Here is an 18199-nt window from a genome sequence, read left to right as displayed (position 1 = left end):
CGTGTTTGTGTAAAGGAATGAACTCACACAAGATCGGCCGGTGTGTCTGTATTTGTAACAGCCCTCCGCTTTATTGAAGTACATCAGAGTCAGGTTAATATAATGAGTTCTCCACATACGCGTGGCGGCCAGTTCCATACATTACTTTGTTTGACCTTACACCTTAAATATTTCTGTGCAAAAAGAATCTACATCACCTGTAGTGGGTTATCCTCTGTAAAACTCCCAAACCGTTCAAATATGAGCAAGTCAAATAAAATGACAAACCAGGGCAAAAAAAATGATTACATCTATAACATGCAAAACTGTACAAATTATTACAAAGCAATCCTAGAAAAAGGAAAAAAATAAAACTTAATATGATATGAAAGAGTAAAATAATATAGAAGGTACTGTAGATAGACCCTCACTGAAATGCAAAGGCGTTTAGATTTTCCGTTTAAATGGTTGCCATGGTTACCACTGAGGCTCCCCCAGACTTTTACCTTGACTCCAAATGAACTCTGACCTCTCACCTCAGCTTCGATACGAAAACACCCGTCTGATCAACCCAACACCTCACGCCTCTCCTGGTGGCCTGAATGACCGACCGACCCCAGCGCCCAGTCCACACCACCCCACCTTCCTGTCCTCCCAGCCAGGCCCTGCCACACTCCTTTTAACAGGATAAAAATATTGATTGGTTCTGACATTCCTGAGTTTTTTTTTTTTCTTCTTTCTCTTATTCTTCCAATAGTCGGATTTGGGGTCCTTCAACCATTGCAGTAAAAGACAGCTAAACGACTCGACTAAGATACCCTCCTCTTAGCTAATACATTCTACAGACCAGGTCCAGCAGACACTAGCCGACTGTAGCTTCAAGGTACATTTCAGTAAGAGGTGATTAAGTTCAGACAGTAAAACCAGCGTATTCACAACAGAAGCATTTAACCGTCTGTGGATCAACCTCAGTGTTCCAAATATGTCATGGAATTCTCTAGAATTTGGAATGCTACCAATACTGTTGCTAACTGTATTTTTGCAGAATCACAGAACAAGTTTATATTTCAGCTTAGGACACCATGGCAGGAATGAAAGCAGAATTGGTTAAACATTTTTGTGTGTACTTCAGCATCACACAAGAATCACTCTAAATATACTGTTGCCATGACAAAGGACTTAGTACACTTCAACCCACACCACATCTCCTCCACCCTTAAGACAGAAGGTCCCTTTGAAGAGTGTTGCATCAACACCGGCTGCCTAATATTTTGTGACATAAAAACAAAAAACGATTTTCCTCATCAGAACGAAAATGATTTCAGTAAGAGTGAGAATGTGAGAGAAGTTCCGTCGCTTCCTCTTCAGGTACAAGAGCAAGAGGCACAACCCCAAAAGTTTAGAAAAGGTAACTATTTACTGTGCCTGAACACAGGTCAATACAGTGGGGTGGTTGCATCCAGGTACATGTATTGACAAGTAGACAGTAACATACATATTCCAATAACAATGAGATCAGGTGAGTTTGAATGCTGTCTGTAACGCAGGAAGCGTAGAGCCCATCTAATGGCGTCTCTTGTTACATAGTTTACTTATCCCAGTGCTCTCTGGGTAACGTAGTCAGGAATTCAGACGATGTGTCTCCGTGTTGTCTGTCTAACCTACAGTATCACCGCAACATTCTTCAAAGTAAGCAAAGGCTCTCAGAAAAAAATAAAACAAGACTGAACAAGTCTCTTTTTTTTTGGTTATAATAAGCTTTTCCAAAAAAAGATTCTCTCTCACTCCAAAGACAAAAGGATATACAACAAAGGTACCACAGAGACAATGAACACATTTCATACTGTTGACAAAAGGCCTGTCAGACTGTGAACCATAGTGGTAGTTGAGGAGCAAAAGGCGTTCATTACAAAACACCTCTCAGATTATGTGTGTTCAGTATGTGTGTGTTCTATGAATGACTGTATGCATATGTGTAGATTTGACCGTGTGTGTGATTGGACAACAGTTTCAAATAAATGCACATATTCACTCAACAGCAAGGGCCCTGACTGGCCCAAACATGAGTTTCCTCACATGAAAATTCAATGGGGAAAATAACACTCGACAATCCGTACGTGAGATAGAAAACAACAATCTAGAAGCAATCTTAAAACAAAACTTGAAAGTGGTTTAAATGGCTTTCGTGAGAGTTAACCCCCCAAAATCATTCTCAAAAACAAAATAAACAGGATTGAGAAACTTCCCGCATGTATTTCTCTATAGTATTTACCTTATCATATATTATTCTCTACTGTAACCTATGTACATTATTGTGATGGGAATCAGCTTTGCGTTTGGATTGGTGGGCTGGACTATGCCAAAGCAGTGTACGGTAGGTTCTAGTCTACATGGAGAGATGGTCCCAGGTCGCTAGTTGATGATGTCACTGGCCCTTGAGGAATAGCGTCCAGGAGCAATGATGTCATCATAGAATGTATCTGCATCTACCTGCTGTCTCTAAGGTTCTAGAACATGAAGCCGTTAAGGTCTCCAGTTTACCTCTTGTATGTATAGTCGTGTTTTTGGAACGGCTTTGTAGCTTTTTATCGATGGTACAAAACAAATTAAAATCACAGCACGTATTACTTTCATGAGCAAAATAAGAAATAAAACATCATTACCGTCTTGTTTTTTTGTACTTTTTTTTGTGAAAATTCTATTTGTGAGCCTCATAAAACTGCTTTCCTTCTTCAGCTGTTATCATCCAAAAGCGAAGCAACCGATGGAAAGAGTTAGAGAAAAGACTCTTACACCTCTAGCTGCAGAAGCACCTTGCTCTCCATGTCTAAGATTGATAAATAAATAAAAGGTTGTCCTCTGAACCCGGGGGTCCTATGTACAAGTACAAATCACCTTGTTGATAACAATCCTCTTCTTTTTGTAGCATCTTTGAGGCTTGTGTGTATTTAGTTGAAGTGCCAATTGGTAGAATTCTGGAACACTGGAAACATTCTGGAACACTCTGGAATACTTGAGCTACGAGTGCTGCAATCAAAGTACTGTCATTGAAGCTCAGGGCTTTGGTTACTGTGATATTTTAGCTACAGATTAGATCCAATAGGTGTGTGGGGGGTGATGGGGGGGCAGACACGAGATCACTCATTTAAGCTATGTCCTTTCTCCTCTAAACAGACAAGCGCACACCTGTTCACGCTCTGTCAAACACTAACACACACTCTCGCACCAGCACACACTCTCACACAGTAACATACAAGAGTGTATGTTCCTCAACACCCATCCAAACTAACATCAGACCCCAAACTTCACTCTCGTTCAAGAGAAAAGAACAGACAAGTCTTTCCGTGTCGCCAGCTATGACTGGGGGGCGGGGTTTCTTAGAGGACAAAAAAGGGGAGATAAAGTCAAAAGGGGTGTGGCCTGTGACAGGTGCAGTTCAGTGGGCAGGGGATAGGCTGAGCCCCAGGAAGGGGCGGGCCCAGGGTGGCTGAGTGGAGGGGCTGTGCTGTCAATCATTCATGTGTCCCAGCCCATGCGGTCTGTGCTCTCCAGAGAGAGGGACTTGGTCTTGTGCGGGGAGGCGGGGCTTGGAGGGCTGCTGAATGTCGAACTGTTGGACGCCGTGGAGTGACGAGGCGAATCCGAGTCCTGGAGAGAGACAGAGAAATCATAAAAAGAGATAGATGAGGGAAAGAGAGAGAGAGAAAAGATACAAATTATAAAAAGAGAAAGATGAGAGGAATCGGGGGAGGGAGAGAATGAAGGAGAGGAGGTGTTTGGATTACAGAGTACTCTGCCAGCTAGCTGGTTCCTCTCTCAGACCCAGTCTGGATACCTTCAGGCTTCAAACAGGAGAAACAGGAAGAACATCACAGATACAACAGAGTGCTGATGAGCCGATCCTAATGTTTCTCCTGCCTGCACCGCCTAAACGTGACCCAGCTCTCACAGACTAGAACCGGACCAGGCAGACTGCTCCCTGGAGAGACGCCATTTTGGCTTCTATGTGTGTGTGTGTGTCAGTAGCATAGCCTGAATTTAATTTTTTGGGGGTCCCATCTTAAAATGAGGAGGCCACTACAGAAAACAAATCATCAATTTTTAAATGTCTTATTGTAGGCAAACAGAAATCTGGGGGTCCGGTCATGTAAATGAGGGGGCCTGGGCCCCCGCAGCCCCCCTCTTGGCCACACTCCTGGTGTGTTATCCCTTTCAAACCAAACACTTGAACTACGGCTCTGATCTGCTGTTTGACTACAGATGTGAACAGGAAGCCACAATCACATCACTGACAGATCACACCGGGGGCAACTGCTGCCGTGGCAACACGCCTCCCATGTTTTGCTGCCTTCCACATCATCAGCCAATGAGCAGATTGATTGACCAGAAGTAATTGTCCGAAGCAAGAAAACAAACACACACACTTTCTGCCAACACAGCAGAACCGGCCAATCAGGGACCTTGACTTAAAGAGCTGTGGCGAGAGCGCTCGAACACATCGACTGGTCGCCTCATCATGGTCAGGAATCTGGTACACGATTGGTTCAGTCAGATGTGTTAGTGCTAGGCTCTGCACCCCTGATTGGCTGCCCCAGAGAGCAGAGGCGGGAGGGAGGAACACAGTGAGAACAGCTCCTCTGCAGGCCTCAGTCCCCCCCTCATCCCCTCTGCGGAGGGAGGAAGTGGGACACATGAGTTTATTACTGTGCTTCAACGTTGGGGTTTACCTCAAGTTCAGTTTGGTTCAAATTCAGGAGGGGATTCAAAACCCTGATAGAGACATTTTTAAAAAGGCACAATTTGAATGGCCTGCTACGCATCTTTACATCATTATATACATTTATACATACATTTATTTTCAGGTATTTTTGTTTTTAAACGTCTTCCTGGGTTTGACTGTTTTAGGTGGAGCCAACCCCAACCTTGCTTTCATCATGTTTCACACAGACAAACACACAGCTTCCATCCTCACTGGTCTCTACTTGTCTCTACCGGCAGTCTTTATTGTGCCTCTACTGTCTCTACTGTGAGAGTGAAGCAGGATTCTGAGAGCAAAGACCGTCCATGTCAGAGTTGTGACCACTCGAGATGTCCAGATATACACGCAGCGGTCAAACCAGCTATGGACACGCCTTCTACAGTACCCAGACCAACTGGCACTGTCCTCCCTCCACAGCCAAATACAAATCAACACTAAATAAACACCTATTGGTTTATCATCCGGTTGGATCTGTACTTTATAAAAACTGTTTCTATCAGGGCTATCTGATCTTCAAACTAGCAGTTGTCATGTTCAGAAACATGGCTGGGAGTCCACCAGGGGGCGGTGTGGAGGCAGAGAGGCATGCTGGGTAGAGGGCGGTCAGAGGAGCACCATTCCAACGTGAACACACGGGATGAGGAGGAGAGCTGTGGAGGGTGGAGGGGGGTGGAGACTGTGGCTGGTCATCTGGACTCCCACCAGCAGGGGCAGCGTGACAGTGAGAAGCCTTCAGATGCTGCTGCTGATGCCGCTGGCGTTGAAATGGTGCACGTGGAGGTGAGTGGGGGGGGGGGGGGTGGCACGAGGGGGAAAGCTTTACATCTATGTGTGTGTATGTCTGTGTGTATGTGTGTGTGTTTTGAGTGTGCGTGTGTGTATGTCCTTGTGTTTGTGTTTACTCGTGTTTGGGTGCATGTGTGTGTGTGTGTACGTGCTTGTAGGAGTGTGTGAGAGTGTGTGTGTGTGTGCTGAAATTACCTTCATCTTACTAAGCAGGGTCCTTAAAGCCCTTTTCAGATCGGGGGTCTTCTCCGATGGCGACACGGCCTGCCACTGGAGAGGAAAGTTACAACTCAGCGCCCGGCCCAGAGCTCACATGCTGGGGGGGCAGGGGGGTCTGGAGTGGGGCGAAGGGGACGGGGGGGATGGCGAGATGGGGCAATAGGGCTCCCTAGGGATGGGGGGTAAGTTTCACCTAGGCACCAAACCAGGTTCAGCTTGTTCACCACTAAGACCCAGAATACAGAGGAGGTCCAACAAACTGAGCCTGGTTCAGAGAGCTCAGTCCAGCCACCCAGCTGGCATCTGGGGGAGGAGGTGGAGGCCAGCCAGGCCAGCGGGGGCGCTAGAGGCAGGATGAGCAGGCCGAGGGGCCACGGAGGATGGCTGGATGGTTGAGGTCGAAGACGTCCAAAAGCACAGATCTAGAATCAGTTTGATCCTGATGGTTTCATCAGAGGGACCAGCGATGCGTCTGATCCTGGATCAGAGTTTAGGGACAACTTCTGATTGGTTGAGCCTCCGAGGGGTGTGGTATGGCTGAGGTCAGGAGTCAGGGGGGAAACTGGTCAGTTTCACCAACCAATGGGATGAGAGCCAGAAAGGGCAAAGGAACACTGGGATGTGGTGGATAGGTGATTGGTGGGGAAGGGAGGGAGGGGAGGGGCAGAATTATGGCCAAAACATTGATGCCTGATATTGTTCTACTGTCTGTCATTCCATCGTTTGCTACTGGGGAGGAATCCAGCTAGTGTTCTCTGCTTTCTTAAGAGTGCTGTTAAACACCAGAGCATCACATCTTCTCTGCTCACAACCAGATACAACCAGACAGCCCCTACCATCTCCTCCAGCTACAGGGTGTATGGAAACACACTCAGCTGTGCGTTAGTCAGTAGCATCTCTAAGTTAGTAAGAGCTGCAGAAGCCCCAGGGAGACCTGGGGGGGGGGGGGGGGACTCACCTCTCTGTCGAACTGGGACAGGGGGGCGTCGCTGCACCCGTCCATGCCCCCCCCGGACGACAGCGAGCTCTCGGAGGGAGAGGTCATGGTCTGACGCTTGGAGCTGTAGCTGCCTCCAGACAGCTCCCTGCGCAGCGCACTGCCGTTCTGGGACGAGGAACCTGGAGGGAGAGAGGGAGGGAGATGTGTTACATGTGTATGTGTGCATACATGTGTGTGTGTGTGTGCGCCTCTGTAGTATGTGTGTGTGTGTGTGTGTGTGCGCCTCTGTAGTATGTGTGAGTGTGTGTGCGCCTCTGTAGTATGTGTGTGTGTGTGTGTGTACTCACGTATGCCCAGTCCACTACTAGCACTCATGGACCTGCCAGGCTCCGCCCTGTTCTTGGTGATGGAGGGGATGCTGACGGAGCCGCTGAACCCAGCCCGGCTCTCCTGAACACGGGCGTTCTGAGTTAGAACACACACACCAGCAGGGAACACACACACACACCAGCAAGGAACACATACACACACACACCAGCAGGGAACATACACACACACCAGCAGGGAACACACACACACCAGCAGCAGCCAGAGGGACGGAGGATGGAGACAGAGACAGAGATGGAGATGATGAGATCACAGGCATGATCCACTCTGATCACCAGGACCACATGATCAAATGACATCACAGATGTTCCATCCAGACGTGCAGAACGCTGGACATGAATACAGGTTCTGACAGGTTCTATCAGAAAACTGAGTGCTCGTCTTCACATAAAGGTGAAGGGGATTGTATAGTGTGATCACAGTTAAGACAGACAGAAAGACAGGTAAACAGATAGCAGACAGACAGATAGCAGGCAGACAAGACAGGTTGCAGACAGACAGACAGGTTGCAGGCAGACAAGACATGTTGCAGACAGACAGGTTGCAGACAGACAGACAGGCAGACAGGTTGCAGACAGACAGACAGGTTGCAGACAGACAGACACACAGGTTGCAGACAGACAGACAGGTTGCAGACAGACAGGTTGCAGACAGACAGACAGGTAGCAGACAGACAGACAGGTTGCAGACAGACAGACAGGTAGCAGACAGACAGACAGGTTGCAGACAGACAGACAGGTTGCAGACAGACAGACACACAGGTTGCAGACAGACAGACAGGTTGCAGACAGACAGACAGGTTGCAGACAGACAGACAGGTAGCAGACAGACAGACAGGTTGCAGACAGACAGACAGGTAGCAGACAGACAGACAGGTTGCAGACAGACAGACAGGTTGCAGACAGACAGACACACAGGTTGCAGACAGACAGACAGGTTGCAGACAGACAGACAGACAGACAGGTAGCAGACAGACAGGTAGCAGACAGACAGACAGGTAGCAGACAGACAGACAGGTAGCAGACAGACAGGCTCTCACCATGGGCAGGTCTTTGAGGATCTGGATCCCGTCTCCAGGGCCCATGTGGGCCACGTGGTTGAAGTTGGTGGGGTTGGAGATCAGCTTGTTCCTCATCTCTGGGTCTCTCAGCATCTCCCTGTGCAGGACACATACACACACACACAAAGTTAACACAGGCACACACACACTCATATATACACACACAGTATGTCAAACACAGGCATATACACACACACTTCTGAATAACCTCAGAGCGCCCTAGAAGCCAGTGAACGCTCCAGTGGAGAGGGAGATTGAGTGGACTTGATGAGCATCATGCCTACAGCTGTTCACTGGAGGAGAAGCTGTTTCTGCAGTCTATATACAAGCATATATACTGTATGTGTACAGAGGTCAGTACAAAACACACTATTAGGGATAATGTCATTTGTAGTGGTCTAGTATGTAGTGGTCCAGTATGTAGTGTCTAATATGTTGTGGTCTAGTATGTAGCGTGTAGCGTGTAGTGTACCTCCTCTGCTGCAGTCTCTCCTCCTCTGGGACTCTGAAGGAGAAGCGTCTCTTGTTGTTCAGACTACGAACCATCTGCTTCCTGCTGTTATCAGACGTCTCCGGAACAACCAGCTCATCTCCCTCTGTCACGACAGCAACACGCTCACATCAACAACACCATCTTCATCATCAACAACGCTATCTTGATCATCACAAAACAACACCACCATCCTCGTCCTCACGACTTTGTGACAGTTGGTGTTCTCTGGTGAGTACTGGTGCATGTGGAGGAACAGAGGGCTTCTCTGGCGTGTCGTGTATGCCGGCTGTGTGTGAGCCGGCTGTGTGTGAGCCGGCTGTGTGTGAGCCGGCTGTGTGTGAGCCGGCTGTGTGTGAGCCGGCTGTGTGTGAGCCGGCTGTGTGTGAGCCGGCTGTGTGTGAGCCGGCTGTGTGTATGCCGGCTGTGTGTGAGCCGGCTGTGTGTGAGCCGGCTGTGTGTGAGCCGGCTGTGTGTGAGCCGGCTGTGTGTGAGCCGGCTGTGTGTGAGCCGGCTGTGTGTGAGCCGGCTGTGTGTGAGCCGGCTGTGTGTGAGCCGGCTGTGTGTGAGCCGGCTGTGTGTGAGCCGGCTGGGAGCTCCTACCTGCTGTCTTGTTTCTGAAATAGATCAGCCTGACCGTCTCCAGCCCCAGCAGGTTCAGAGAGCCGTCACAGTTCAGGGGTCGCACCTACAGGGGTCACACAGAGGTCAAGGGTCAAACAAAGTCACACTCTGTTCAAAACGGTGTCAGTATCCAGTCAGTTCTCTAGTGCACGTGTGTGTGTGTGTGCGAGCGTGTGTATGTGTGTGTCACCTTCTTCAGAGGGATGGACTGGATCCATTCCATGGTGTTGACGTCAAACACGTCCACAGCGTTCTCACTGTACACTGACAGGTAGGGGGCGTTGTAGCCTGGAGGACAGGAAACAGCCGGGTCACTTCCTCTCAGACACACACACACACACACTGCAGCTAGCGCCATTCCTACTTCACTGGCTGCACTGCTTAGTTCAGAAGCTAGACGTCAGTTTAGAATTGAACTTGACTGTTGCCGTTTAGGAAAAACAGGAAATTCTCTGAATATATTCTGTGATGGACAGTAACAGACTGTTCCAGTGTTGTACAGCTATTCCCCCGCCTGACCACACGCCGTGGGGGGTCACAGGGTCAAAGGTGAACTCACATGCGGAGAGGGGCACGGCGGGCCACATGAGCTCCTGCTGGCGCGAGCGGCGCCCCTGGGAGTCCACGTAGACGCCGATGGAGGCGAAGCACAGCAGCAGCTCCTTGGTGGAGATCTCCACGGCGCAGAGCGCGTCCAGGGCCTGCTGGGAGATGAAGGCCAGCGTGTGGTCGTCCGGGTGCAGCAGGCTGACGGGCGCCACGTCGCCGTGCACACTGTAGCGGGTGAAGCCCGCCTGGTAGCCCACGCACAGACGCTCGCTCAGCAGGCCCATCCACTGCACCGGGCCCGGAGCCTGCAGCTCCCTCAGGCGGCGGTGACGGGCCTTGGTCTTGTTCACCTGGGAGGGGGTGGGGGAGCGGAGGAGGGTGGGGGTAGGAGTAGAGGTGGGGGCAGAAGAGGGGCAGAGAGCAGAGGAGGGGGGCATTTAGGAGACGGGTAGGTTTGGATAGAAACTCACACAAGTTCATTTATATCTAGAGAAACAAGCAGGAATCAAAGAACTTCCTGCCTTCTTGCGTGTACTGATAAAAAATGTATCTGGTGGAAATGACTGTAAAATCCTTAAAATATCCTAAATATGCAGGTGGAAGGTGCAAACCAAGTACAGAGGCTAGAGTCTACCTCGTAGCAGATGACCTGTCTCTTCATGGCCACGCAGAGGCAGGTGAGCGAGCCGTTCCGCACCGGGCCGGACACCACGGCCTGGCAGCCCTTGGTCTCCACCAGCTTGTAGGAGTCCACCTCCCGGCCGTCCAGCGCTGCCATGGGAACGAGGCGGACGTGACGGTTCCTCCCGGAGATGACGGCCAGCAGCTGCTCCTGGGGGATCAGGTCCACATGGTGAACCTTCTTGTTGTCCCCCACACGGATGATCTCTGCAGAGGAGGGAGGTGAGGGTGGAGGAGGGAGGTGAGGGTGGAGGAGGGAGGAAGGAGGTGAGGGTGGAGGTGAGGGTGGAGGAGGGAGGTGAGGGTGGAGGAGGGAGGAAGGAGGTGAGGGTGGAGGAGGGAGGTGAGGGTGGAGGAGGGAGGAGAGGGTGGAGGAGGGAGGTGAGGGTGGAGGAGGGAGGAAGGAAGGAGGAAGAGGGTCATTAAAAGTCTTTTTTGGAATTTGGAGAATAACAAAGAAGAAGCTACTTCTTAATGGGACCTGAAGTAGGCTGCTGTGTAATATAAGATGAGTCTTACCATCTTTGGTGACATGGATGACATAAAGGCCTTCCTCATTGCCCAGGGCAACGCGTTCGTGATCTGAGAAAACAAAAGAGGATGTTTAGTGAGGAAGACGAGGAGAAATCCTTCAGTTAACGAGAGCCGACCCTCGGGAACTTAACTCAATTGTTATAGTGGCTAAATTGTATTGTTATTTAGTTTGTGGACATTGTCAGACGTTGTTGTGCAGCTGGAGCTGAGCGGTGGAAGACAACATGAGGACACGGCAGCAGGCAGAAGCAGCTGTATGATGGCCGACTGCTGCAGCTCTGTAATGAGGAGAGCTGCTCTTATGGGCACAGATAATAACAGCCTAGTGCACGGTCAAAATAAAGAGTCTGTGTGTGTGTGTGTGTGTGTGTGTGTGTGTGATTGTTTGGTTGTGTGTGTGTGTGTGGGGGGGGGACATTTTCTAGAACCCCACAATGTCAAGTGCTATTTCTAGAGAATTTTAGGAGGTTGAGGGTTAGAATTAGGGTTAGAATAAGTCTTAGGGTTAGAATTACATGAAGGGTTAAGTTTAGGGTTAGAAGTCAGGGATAACCTGATTTTGAAGCCATTGGGAGCCGACGGTCAGCCCTCACTAGGATGTGTGAGTGTGTGTGTGTGAGTGTGTGTGTGAGTGTGTGTGTGAGTGTGTGTGTGAGTGTGTGTGTGTGTGAGTGTATGTGTGTGTGTGAGTGTCACCTATGATAGCAGCAGACTGGGTGGTCTTGATGAGGGGCAGGGTGCTGTCGTAGGCCTCTTTAGGAACGTAGACAAAACGCTCCTTCAGCTTGTTCTTCTTCAGGATGCGATGCAGCTCGTTCAGAAGCCCCACCCACTTGTTCCTCTCGTGGTCGCTGTCCGCCAGGATCAGGATGGAGGGTTTGTGGCTGCTGGAGGGCGACAGCTGGGACGCCGTCACCTACAGGTCAAAGGTCAGGGGTGGGAGGTTCCAGAACATTGAAAAGGTAAGATAGTCTGATGATGTTTTCATTTTGCAGATGCATTTTGTGTGAGATCAGGAAACTCACCCTGAAGATGCAGGGGATGTCCTTGCGACTGGCGTGGATGACATCAGAGGCCAGGACTGAGCTGACACAAAACTCATCATCCCTGGAGAGAGAAGAGAGAGAGATGAGAGAGAGACCGATTGTGAGTAGGAATTGTAGTTCTTTACCTCCATGTTTAAGACCCGGGTGTTTATGGGAGTTGTAGTCCTGTACCTCATGTCTATGACCTGGCTGACCACCACACTGGGCTGAGTGGCTTTGCCTTCTCCAAGCTCGTACAGGAACAGCTTGAAGTCGCACACCACGGCTACCGCCCGCTGCCAACCCTTCTTCACCCCCGTGGGCTTGGGCACCTGGACACACAGGACAACACCTGTTCAGACATCCCATAATGATGTTCTCTGGAGGAGGGGATCCCTGAAGGAACTGCTCCTGAGGTTTCCTGCAGTTCTGTTCTCTCTATGAGAAGTTTTCAGTCTTCTCTGAGGGTTTAGGTCAGCCATCATCAGAGCTCGATCTAATGAAGGCTTTTTATCTCTACAACCAAAGTTCGAATTTGACAGGTGAAACGACAAACAAAGGTTGACTGTTCTATCAAGACACTGATCAACACTAGATCAGTGGACAAACACGATGTTGTGGTGGCCTCCCCCGTGCCCCGCCTCCCCCGTGCCCCGCCTCCCCCGTGCCCCGCCTCCCCCGTGCCCCGCCTCCCCCGTGCCCCGCCTCCCCCGTGCCCCGCCTCCCCCGTGCCCCGCCTCCCCCGGCGTGTCTCACCCTGACGTGGCCCTCATAGGCGGTGCCGATGCCCCTCTGGGGGTCGATGCCCAGGGGACCCTTGGTCTGGTCCTGGGGCACCGGACACACGGCTGGGGCCTTGTCTGCGCACGTCACATGACACGAGAAGTTGCACACTGCGGAGAGGATAAGAGGAAGAAGAGGAGGAGAGAGAGACAGAAGAGGAGGGCAGGAGAGAGACCGAAGAGGATTTGACAGATTTTAAACAAATGTTTTTGCAGTTTTAACAGATTCCCAGGGTCTAAGGAGACTGTGTGTGTGGACAAGGGATGAGGACGAGGATGAGGGTCGAGCGGCTACCTTCACAGGTGCATCCCTGGCGGATGAGGCCCACCATCAGAGACGTGCACTGGTTGCACTTGGTGGGAGTGTTGAACGACTTCACGACAAACTGGTGGGCTTTGGGCTGTGGGGGATGAGGCCGTTAGAAAGAGGAGGAGTCAGTCAGACAGCAGTTACCCTTGGTTTCTTACATGTGTTTATCACTTTTATCCACCAACAGATCTATTTTAAACTACGTTTTCACAGCTGTGTGGAACCATGTGATGCACTGTTTTACAGTGAATCCTGTGTGTGACTGATGTATCTACAGTCTTTAGGAGTATTTGTGAGTGTGAAACGTCCCGAGTATTCTGACGTCAGGAGTATTGATGAGTATTAACACCAGATCTGACCTTGGGGGAGGAGCGCCCGATGCTGCCGTATCCTGACCTCATGGTGGGCGTCTGGACGGGGCGAGGGTGGTCGATCAACTGCAGAACAGGAACACAGTATCACACACAGCACAGCAACACAATATCACACACAGCACAGCAACACAGTATCACACACAGCACAGCAACACAGTATCACACACAGCACAGCATGGGGGTCATGTTTGGGGGGTCATGTTTGGGGGGGTCATGTTTGGGGGGGTCATGTTTGGGAGCCATGCCGACCTCAATAGGCTCCATGTCGCTGGCCATGGAAGGCGACCTCGAACGAGACTTCAGGTGGGACTTAGAGTCCTCGTCCCGGGATGGAGTGTTGGAAGGAGTGAAGTCCACCGAATCCATCTAGAAAACAGACATGAAAGAGGGAGGGAGTGTTAGAGAGATAGAAATATGAGTTGCTGCACCACAAGGGACCACAGAGCACCATCCATGCGGAGGAGAGGAGAGGAAAAAGACAGAAGAAAGGAGAGGCAGAGAAGAGAGGAGAATATAAGAGGAGGTGAGAAGGGGAAAGGAGAGGAGAGCCACCAGACCAGGAACAGCGTTCTACATTTGTGGTCAGAAAGATCAGACGGCACGTTCATGGAGTGCGCTTATACCACAGACGTCCTGGACAGCTAGCATCCACACTGACATCCCCCAGCTAATGAGCATGCTTCCCTGGCAACAGAAGGGTCCAGGAACTTACACCATGCTCAAGACTTCCACACACTTTTACAAAGGAAAATTGCAAAACAGGTAGCATGTCCATTCACTGCGCCCAGGAGACCTTTGGTTGGGGTTGTAAAAGGCCAGGGTGGCTTTAACTCTGCCGAAGTCCCATGCAACACAACACAGGAGCACCCACAAGCATGCAACGAGACAGGAGGAGGAGTCTGGGGAGGGAACGTGACGAGGCGTGGCCAGTCAGGTGCTTACACGTCTGCCTTTGCTAGCTGGCCCGATGGATGGAGAGCGCTTGGGTGGAGGAAGAGAAAGATGAGAGAAAGAGATTAATATTGGGAGAGAGGAAAAACCATAAACGACTTGATTTACTATACAAAGGACTGCTAACATGGAAGGTCTGGAGCACTTTCCACAAGGGTAGAAGACAAGCAGAGTTTGGACTGACACAGAAGGGTAGAATTGGTATTAATAATGGCATGTGCAGTAGGAGCTGTTTGGAAGGGAAAGACCAGTAACTAGCTAAAATGGAGAGCTAACTAGATGTGTGTGCCTGGGTTTATAGCCCTCAGACTACCAAGCACAGCCATAACAAATCACTACCACTACTCAAGACTCTAGGAGCAACCATAGCTGTGTATGACAGCGTAACACACACACACACACACAGACCCACATCCCCCCCCCCCCCCGACACACAAACCGAAAGCACGTTCTGAGCCTGCAGAGGAGGCTAGCTACAGCTGGCTCCAGCCTACAGCTAGCAGCACACAGATCTCTTCCTGCACCCAGACATGACTTACATCTTCCCAAAACTCTATTAAAGAGGACGAGGAGGAGGAGAAAGAGTCCTGACGTACCAGAACATGAGAGCAAGGAGAACCACAAAACAAAGACAGAAAGACAAAGAAATGTGAGCAGGAATCAATAGAAAACAAACTTTGACTGTCAGAAATAGATGGTTTGAAAGTAAGAGTGAGCAAAACTGAAAGGCAAAAAGTCAGTTGTCATTTGCCCATAAACACAGTATGAGTGACAGAGACTCTGCTGCTGAATGACGAGTAGGAGAGTCGGGGAGGAGAGAAGAGGAGGGAAGAGAGAGGAGGGGAGGGGAGGAAGAGAGGGAAGGAGAGAAGGGATGGGAGTTGAGGGAAAGAGAGAGGAGGAGAGGGGATGAGAGGAGGAGAGGAGAAGGGAGGGGATCCTTACATCAAACTGGTCCAGTGCTGAGGTGGGGGCGTTCAGGAAGGCCAGGAAGGAATTCTGGGAGTCCTGGTGTTTCACACCTGCAGACGACACCACACACACACACACACTGATATACTGAGAGAGTATAAGGAGTATGATAGTATAACACAGTATAAGGCAGTATAACACAGTGTAAGGCAGTATAAGAGAGTACAGTGAGAGCGTATCTCACCCCGGCGCAGACGAAGATCATCTGTCTCCTTCTTCAGTCGCTCCATCTCAGCCAGCAGCTCCTGGTTCCTGGTCTCCACCTCCTGCAGTTTACTGAGGAACCAGAGAGAGAGAGGGAGAACGAGAGAGGGAGAAAGAGGGAGACAAGATCATTTCATAGTTTATTTAGCATTTCACCCAGAGATCATTCAGCAGCTGCCCTGCCAGAGTGGTCAGACAGACAGACAGACAGACAGACAGACACAGAGAGAGAGAGAGAGAGAGAGAGAGAGAGAGAGAGAGAGAGAGAGAGTCGTACCACTCGGTGGAGATGTTGGAGGCCTTGACCTTGTTGAGCTCATCCTGGATGCTCTGCTTGGCTTTGATCTCGGCGTCCAGGGCTGACTGCAGCTCCAGACGAGCAGACATGTCCAGCTTGGCGAAGCGCCGCATCTTCCAGGCATGTCCTGATGGAGGGAGAGAGACAGAGGGAGACGGAGAGAGAGAGAGAGAGGGAGGGAGGGAGGGAGGGAGGGAGGGAGGGAGGGAGGGAGGGGAGGGAGGGAGGGAGGAGGGAGGAGAGAGAGAGAGAGAGAGAGAGGAGAGAGAGAGAGAGAGAGAGAGAGAGAGAGAGAGAGAGAGAGAGAGAGAGGAGGAGGGAGGGAGGGAGGGAGGGAGGGAGGGAGGGGGAGGGAGGGAGGAGAGAGAGAGAGGGAGAGGGGAGGGAGGGAGAGAGAGAGAGAGAGAGAGAGAGAGAGAGAGAGAGAGAGAGAGAGGGGGGGAGGGAGGGAGGGAGGGGAGGGAGGGAGGGAGGGGGAGAGGAGGAAGAGAGAGGGGAGACACAGGGGAGAGAGAGGGGGAGAGATAGTTGAGAGATAACCGTTTGATGAAGGAACATCGACAGCGGAGAGTCAGTGTAGAACATCTGAGGGACATGGGGGCTACAGAGTGTGTGTGTGTGTGTGTATGTCTAGTTCTGTGTGTGTGTTACCGTAGCTCGGCTCCCAGGCTGGTGTTCCTCAGTCCCTCCAGCTCCTCAGTCCATCTTAGTGGCCAGAGGCTGCAGATATCCTCGAGCATCCTTCTCATCGCTCACCCTGAAACACACGCACACACACGCACGCACCAAAACACAACATACTGAGCACCTTGTCTGCTTCCTGCACATGCACATCTGCCCCACTAGAGGTCCCCATAGTCAACATGTCTGCAACAGCTCTCTCCACTTCCTGTTTTCTATCCATGCTGCTGCCTGGAATGTGAGGCAGGGGGCGCCACTCACCCACTGGTTCACCACAATAACACCGGCCCTGTCCGGGATGTGTGCATGTGGTTGTTTGTGTTTGTGTCAATGTGTGTCTGTGAGTGTGTGTGTGTGTGTTTGTGAATGTTCCAGGATAAGTGATGTGAATGATATGTGTGTGTGTGGTTGTTCCTGCGCGTGTGTGTGTTGTGTGTGTGTGTCTGTTTGGAATGCGTGATATGTAAAGATGGCAGGCTTGCCCAAGTGAACAGCCCCAGCAGCTGTTTCTAGGGATGGTTCAGGCCATCTTTATGATCTCTGAATGATGTGGAACCTTTGGACTCATCATACTAGATCCCAATAAGGTCCACACACACACGGAACACATACAGTGTGTGTGTGTGTGTGTACGCATGCATATGTTACTGTGAGTTGGTGTGTGTGTATGCTTGTTTGGTCTGTTTTGATTGTGAGTATTGCATGAGAGAGAGAGTGTGTGTGTGTTTGTGTCTATGCGTATGTTTGCAATGGGTGTGTGTGTGTGTGTGTGTGGGCCTCCTCACCACTGGATGATCTCAGTGATCTGGGCCTCCCAGTGGGTGACGCTCTCCTTCTTGTCGGCCAGCTCCCTCATCTCCTCCTCCAGCTGCCGGTTGCCTACCGCTCAGCTTCTCAAACATGGACGTCAGCTACACAACAACAACAACATAATCATCATCAAAAACAACAACAACATTCTACTTTCTGTATCCAGGCAGCTCACTGGATACTGAAAGTCAACTGTTATCATGATCATCATCAATATGGTGGAAGGGAAACTGGTATGACAGGAGTAGGAGGAGAGAGAGAGGAGAGAGAGAGAGAGGAGGAGAGAGAGAGGAGAGAGAGAGGAGAGATAGAGGAGAGAGAGAGGAGAGAGAGGAGAGATAGAGAGGGTGGAGGAGGGAGGACAGGCGGGAGGAGGAGAGGAAGGAGACACAGGAGAGGGAAGAGAGTGAGGGAGAGAGGACAGAGAGAAGAGGAGAAGAGATAGAGGAGAGGGAGGGGAGGGAGGGAGGGAAGGGGCCCCTCGGACACCCAAGGTCACCTAAATCATATTCAGTAGATGTCAGTACTGGAGAAACATGGATGGACGTGGGAGAAGAAGGGGGAGGGTGGAGCTGCAGAGGAAGCTAAACAGGGAACAGCATGGGAGGAGGGCAGGGAGGGGGGAGAGAGGGGCGAGGGATGGAGGGGGAGAGAGGAGGGGCAGGTGAGGGGGGGCAGGGAGGGGGAGAGAGGAGGGCAGGGAGGGGGGAGAGAGGAGGGCAGGGAGGAGGGGCAGGTGGGAGGGGGAGATAGAGGAGGGCAGGAGGGGGGCAGGGAGGGGGAG

General features: G+C 50.9%; 1 protein-coding gene across 1 annotated transcript in view; it reads right to left on the bottom strand.

The window, feature by feature from the left end:
- Positions 1-37: 37 nt before the first annotated feature.
- The window catches only part of cdc42bpab (CDC42 binding protein kinase alpha (DMPK-like) b), a 48930-nt gene continuing 30768 nt past the window's right edge, over positions 38-18199 (bottom strand). Inside the window, 26 exon segments of the mRNA XM_062466888.1 lie at positions 38-3627; positions 6702-6862; positions 7031-7148; positions 8110-8227; positions 8603-8726; positions 9224-9308; positions 9435-9532; positions 9804-10143; positions 10428-10681; positions 10994-11056; positions 11705-11924; positions 12034-12115; positions 12226-12365; positions 12790-12926; positions 13111-13216; positions 13485-13562; positions 13749-13865; positions 14442-14480; positions 14990-15037; positions 15396-15472; positions 15607-15698; positions 15904-16045; positions 16541-16625; positions 16627-16681; positions 17391-17488; positions 17490-17516. Coding sequence (XP_062322872.1) covers positions 3496-3627; positions 6702-6862; positions 7031-7148; positions 8110-8227; positions 8603-8726; positions 9224-9308; positions 9435-9532; positions 9804-10143; positions 10428-10681; positions 10994-11056; positions 11705-11924; positions 12034-12115; positions 12226-12365; positions 12790-12926; positions 13111-13216; positions 13485-13562; positions 13749-13865; positions 14442-14480; positions 14990-15037; positions 15396-15472; positions 15607-15698; positions 15904-16045; positions 16541-16625; positions 16627-16681; positions 17391-17488; positions 17490-17516 — 3036 coding nt within the window. The 3' untranslated portion in view covers positions 38-3495.

The sequence above is a fragment of the Osmerus eperlanus genome, chromosome 8, assembly GCF_963692335.1.
Source record: "Osmerus eperlanus chromosome 8, fOsmEpe2.1, whole genome shotgun sequence".
NCBI classification, from domain to species: Eukaryota; Metazoa; Chordata; class Actinopteri; order Osmeriformes; family Osmeridae; genus Osmerus; species Osmerus eperlanus.
Note: the sequence above shows the minus strand (reverse complement) of the source record. Positions and strands in the feature narration are given on the sequence as shown.